General features: G+C 35.3%; 1 protein-coding gene across 1 annotated transcript in view; it reads right to left on the reverse strand.

Moving 5' to 3' along the window:
* The window catches only part of LOC131848521 (ecdysone-inducible protein E75), a 116,151-nt gene extending 111,266 nt beyond the window's left edge, over positions 1 to 4,885 (reverse strand). The window contains exon 1 of the mRNA XM_059198413.1: positions 4,510 to 4,885. Within this exon, the coding sequence (XP_059054396.1) occupies positions 4,510 to 4,780 (271 nt within the window). The 5' untranslated portion in view covers positions 4,781 to 4,885. The remainder of the gene's footprint in view (positions 1 to 4,509) is intronic.
* Between the last annotated feature and the right edge of the window lie 1,171 nt (positions 4,886 to 6,056).

The following is a 6,056-nucleotide window of genomic DNA, read 5'->3' on the forward strand; positions in this document are numbered from 1 at the left end:
GGCGTCGAGGTTACATGAAGTATGTGCGAAGTTTGTAATATTACTGATTTCTTATCAATGACCTTCAGTGCTCCGCTCGCCACAATCATGCAAATAAAAATAGCGCATGTTTACATTGTTTTCTGTGTTTTTTGATTATTTGATTGTAATTAAATGAGACATTTTATCTTTCACACGAATGTCACAATTGCTCCTTATGGCATGGCCGGGACCTTTTTATCATATATAAATATTGTAGATATTTCAGTCAATTAAATATAGCAACTGTTGCCTACAATGAGCTATTTCTATAACCTACTTGTACCTGTGGCCTATAGTCGTGTTTTATTTAAATGTAAATGTTTTCGAATTGTTTTAAAGAGAGACGTAATTATTAGAAAATTTCGAAACACGTGCTTCAGAAATACAAGCGGCCGTGACCCCCTGCCCGGTCACATGAAGCTGGGTTGAGCGCGCGTGGGAGGGGTAAAAAGAGAGAAACGATGAGGGGTGGTGGGCGAAGAGAAGTGGTGAGAGGCTTTCTGAATTTCATTTATTTCCATAATAACTAATAACGTATTATTAATCATAGAAAGAACGTCTTGGCCTAGTGGTTTACTGTCTTAAATTTCACCCGAGTTCTTGAGTTCAATTCTGGTCTGTACCAAAAATCTTTGTGTGTCATTTATATTTTTCATTTACTGTCTGGTAAAGGAAGGTGAAAACACTGATAGCAAACCAAAAATTAACCCGAGAGACAGCGGTAGGCTCGCCCCTGGCACGTTGGATCTAAATTGTGTGACCGAAATGTGAGTATTTCAAATGTTGCGTTTATCACAATATTTACAGTTGACGTTCCTCTGTCTACCCTATCCGGGATAACAGTAATGACGGTATGTATTATTAATCATTTTCATTATAATGTCATCACCTGATTTTGCAAAATTATAGAATTCATACCTATTATGAAACCGTTGTATTGTTAGTGTAGCAAATGACGCGCCGCGCTGCGACCTCGCCCAAGGTTGCCAACCAACAACTTCCCTGTGTACTGTGTACTCAGTCATTTATAGCATCTCTATACATACATATAGATTACGTATGCTTTTTACAGCTGAGCTGTTATAAATGTTCTTGAACACTATAAATTGACAAATAAAACATGGAACAACACCAACAAACGTGTAAATTAATAAAAAGTATAAAGCTATATTAGAATTCTACGCAATTGCTAATCGATGATATAAATTATTGGATTAATATAGCGACCTTGTTGATAATATATGATATCGTAAAATAAGCAAATATAGCTAATTATTTTCTGCAACGAGGAAATCATAGTGTAGTACGATGATATCGCAAATGATTATCAGCGGGAAGTAATTTACTCTCCAAGAAGGTCATGGTGATATGATAACATCATGCGGCATATTACTATTTGCAAAAATATGACCTATTATTTACTTTATTTAATAATAGTACACGAACAGCATAATAAGAAATCAGAATTGTTCATAGTTGTGAAACTTAGCATTTCGTTTAATTTAGAGACTACTCCAAACTTGTAGACAAATGGGACAATAAACTTTGTTATATAAATGTATAGATTTTGTCACAATAAAACAAAAATTGTTATTTACTTTTAGGAAGTAATAAATTAAATTCATATTCACTACTATTGTCTATCTCCGAATAATTTAAATATTAGGTAATAAAATTAATTATGCTGACAGGCTGACGTCTATCACAATGTACTACGACTAGAGTCTTGCATATTATATATGTTCATTTTATTACTAAGACAGTATCGAAATGCCTACTTCCTACTATATTTGTCCTAAAATATAGGTTCTGGTATATTCAACAAAAACTTTAGACATAAAATGCGCCCGACATAAATCGTCTTTAAAATACCTCATACTCTATAACTTTCATCCTACTTCATTACGTTTTTCAATTCACAGGTAAAGCGTGGGTACAGATATATCGCAGAATATTTGCTTCAATGAACCGATTTTAATTTATTATGGCAACTTTTTGCTAACTACTAGCTTTGTTACCTAAGTGTAATTTTCCATTAAGTTGCATTCAGCAGATTTGTAGAGTACATCGCTTAATATAAAATTAATTGGTTGGAATTATTCGGATTATAAATAATTTTGACTATAATATACAATAATATCAAGTTTAATTCAAATATGTTAGTAGAAGTAAATAGAAAACGTAATTAGTCTATTTACTTAATATATATCAGAGGCTTGAGTAACGAAATAAAATGTGTAGAATGCCGCACGAGAAGTGAAAATTTGTGTTCTAAATCTCCATAGATATAAAAATATTGACGGAGTTTTTGAATTGAAATCCTTTATTTTCTCCTTACTTGTTTAGTAACTCTAGCTTCTTCTAGTTGTAACTTGTTCAATTGCTCACTTTGTTTTAGTTTATTTGTTTTAGTTTATTTCATTATATATGCGTAACCAGAGCGGGAAGCTAGTTTATACTAATAGACTAGAATATGTTAAATCTCTAGTACATATAAAATCTGACTATAATTTTCTGTGCTCATCTCATATTTTATTTCTGGAGAATGCTCCAGAAATAAAATAATTGCATAATGAAATTAAATGTCATTATTATCACCAACTTACCATATATTATTTGCTATCTCTGTATAATATTTTTAACGGTGTAAAAATATTATGGTTCATCCTTTTATCCCAATCTAGATATCGTAAATTTCAAGTGTAGAAAAAGCACTAATATTGCTAAAAATAGAGATTTAAATGTCGAAATCATACTATGCCGAGCTGCGGAGGCCGGCGTGGCAAAAGTAGGTAATTCTGCCTCTTGTACATAAGTAGAGACTATAACCCAACAGAAGATAACGAGTTGTAATGCTGATTTGATGATATTACAAAAAAATCTATATATATACTATTTACCTGTACCATGTATATACTACCTATATGCCTGTACCTCGTGTTGTTTTTAATATATATTCAAAATTCTGTGTAATTAATTATATATAATATATTTCTGTACTAACTACTACTCAATGGTGGAAAATACTGGTGAAAAAAAGCCCAACATTACATATTTCGTTCAATTCTTTAATTCAAATCTTTCATAAAAATATGGAACAGATTGATGCTGCTTCATTAACTATATTAAAAATGTGACTCATCCGACAGATCACTGTCAAACTGGCTGAGGGTTTACAAACAAGCAGGGCACAGAGGTCGCAGGCACCTGCGCCCGCGCATTTGACATTGCCAGAGATAAGATACGGCTATTATTTTGTCACTGCTATCGGTCCAATGTCACAGTGACCTTAATGACATGACGCGTCGTCACTGCAGGATGTACCTACTGACCTTGTATGATATTTATCTAATCTAACATTTGCGAAAATGGATATTATTTAAAGATTACTTTCCATAGGGAAATATTTACATTGTTATAGCTCAGATTTAAGGTCATGGGATCGTAAATAATGAATTGCTGTTTTTAATTTAGAGTTAGTTTTAAAACAATTGAATGTGACTGGTCCTTAAGTTTTTAAATGATGACTGAGAATTAGTACATGAATTTTAACACGTATCACTTATCATTTTTGTACAATATACACAAAGAAATTTATTTGTCTAGGTAAAAAGTGTGTAGGTAAGCAATTAAAATATTTAATTAGATATGAACAGACATTATCTCTCATAATATTTTTAGCAGTAGTTGTTGTGCTCGCAGTACCTATCACTTACTAAACGCACATGAATTTTTAATCTCTTGTAATGTTCGTCCTTCTACCCCGAACCACACATATCCTCGTGTCCTAACACGTGACCCTCGTGTTGTTAGTAACACACAACATATATCGTTAATAAATATGTTATTTCAATAAGCGACCTTCGTCAGACCTCGTCATCATCACCCGGAAATTGCTTTATAGATGTAAACGCGCGTTACAGTTTTCCGAAGCAGGAAGTATAAGCGCAGCGGCCAAGGCAAAGTAAAATTGTATCTACTAATCGCAACATCTAGATATCAGTACATGTGGTATGTATTTGCACGTTGTAAATATTCCACTAAAATTTTATCAATCTTGTCAACCACTATCCTGAATTCCTTGTGACGCCGTATCTATGTCGTATGAAACTTTATTACAACACGACTGTAGTCAATAATGCAATTTTAAATTGAGTCTTTAATTGAGAATAATAACACTAATTTATGTAACTATGATTGTTATCAAAAATGTGAAATATAATATACTTATAGGAAAAGCGATACAATTCTCTAGCATGTGAGATATTTTACCCATACTACATATTTTAGAAAATGGTTCTTCAAGATGGACAATATTTTATTTACAAGATGTTTCGGTATTGACGTTTGAAGGACTAGCGAGAATTACTCGTATGTTGTAGTTACTTTAAGTAAATCAAGACGAAAATTGATTTTTTATATAGTATAGATACATCTTACTTGTTTTTAAATGTTTAACAAAAATTGAGAAACTTTTACTGCACTTACCTAAATCAGGAATAGAGCTGGATGGTTCCTCGAATATTGTCGGTTTGTGAAGGCGTGGTGGCGGTGGCGGCGGTGGTGGCGGTGGAGGTCGCATACATTGGATCACCGAGTGTGCTGATGGAGGTGTTGGGGCCGTTATCAGCACTGGTGCACGGAATTCCTTGCCCGGCGGCGCCGGCAACTCCAGCCGGCGAACGCCCGGCATCATCTCTGGTTCGTAGCCCAGGTCCAAGGGCTCCCGTTTAGGCGACATCTTAGGATAACACTGCATTGTTCTTTAAAATACTGACAAGTCCTAACCCAATATATATAGTATGATAGTCTTGCTAAATAAAACAATTGCTTATAAACAAAACTGCTTTACAAAGTTTTCACAAAGAATGCGGAAATCTTCTCTGATCGTATAGTTTTCATTGACATTTCAACGCACGATTGTGTCGAGTGCATGGGAAGTGCAAGGGCGGCAAGGCCTGGCGCCGGTATTCGAGCGCGTATCGTGCGTGCGCGGCGCGCCGCTCGACCCGCGAGACTCGTTCGCTCGCCGCGGCTAACTTTCTCTCACTGGCGTGGCGGGCGGTGGCGGACGAAAGTGAATCTGCAGCGAACCCCTCGCCTCGCCTTCAGGTGTCCCTGCGCCGTGCGCCCTGCACCCTGCACCGCCCGCCCAGAGGCGATCACCGCCACCGCCACCGCCGATGCCGATGCAACGCCCATCCGCCATCAACTTTAACCTTAACTCTGACCTTTACTCGAGTGCACTGCACTCACGATACAATGATACCTTAGTACACCTATTTTAAAACAATATCTTTGAGCAGCCGTCTAATGTCATGTATTATTAATTTTCTCGTGAGTACATAATTTACGTAACTGCGGAAGAATGTCTGAAAAATTAGTACATTGAGTAATTAGAAAATTTTCTTACACAGTCCATCAAATATTTCCATAACATGATTAAATGTTAACTGATACGATTGACTGACTGACTTATGACCACACGAATATCCACTAATGTTGGCCCATATTCGCTATGAGATGTAGGGAAAGAAATACATCGGAATGCATATTTCATTGTTGATATTTTTTGTAAATATTGCGATTGTATACCTAATATTTTTTTATTGTTTTATGATTGATAATGGAATTACCAACTGCGTTGTGGGTAAACAATGTCGGGTCGAGGATAATAGGATGACCATAAAGTCTCACTTGGCCTATTGTGGATATTTTCTTGTGTATGAAGATACTTGTGTAGCGAATTCAGCGGGAATTGACCGTAGTTGTTTAGAGGGGGACCGTGTAAAGAACGACTTGACATAGTACATTATTAGTAATAAAGCCATTATTCCCTGTTATACAATTCCCCATTATAAAAATATATTTTTTTTTCACTGTTAGAAAATATATATCCTCTTATACACACTCTATATGTGACGGAAAATCAGAATTGAAGGGAGGAATCCATGATTAGTTTATTTTGGAACTGATAATTGAGTTTAGTCAAAATTGAGGAGGAGATTACAGGTTTACCTATATTATAATAAACA

This window comes from Achroia grisella, unplaced genomic scaffold (assembly GCF_030625045.1).
Source record: "Achroia grisella isolate CSIRO2021 unplaced genomic scaffold, CSIRO_AGI_Agris_v1 utg558, whole genome shotgun sequence".
NCBI classification, from domain to species: Eukaryota; Metazoa; Arthropoda; class Insecta; order Lepidoptera; family Pyralidae; genus Achroia; species Achroia grisella.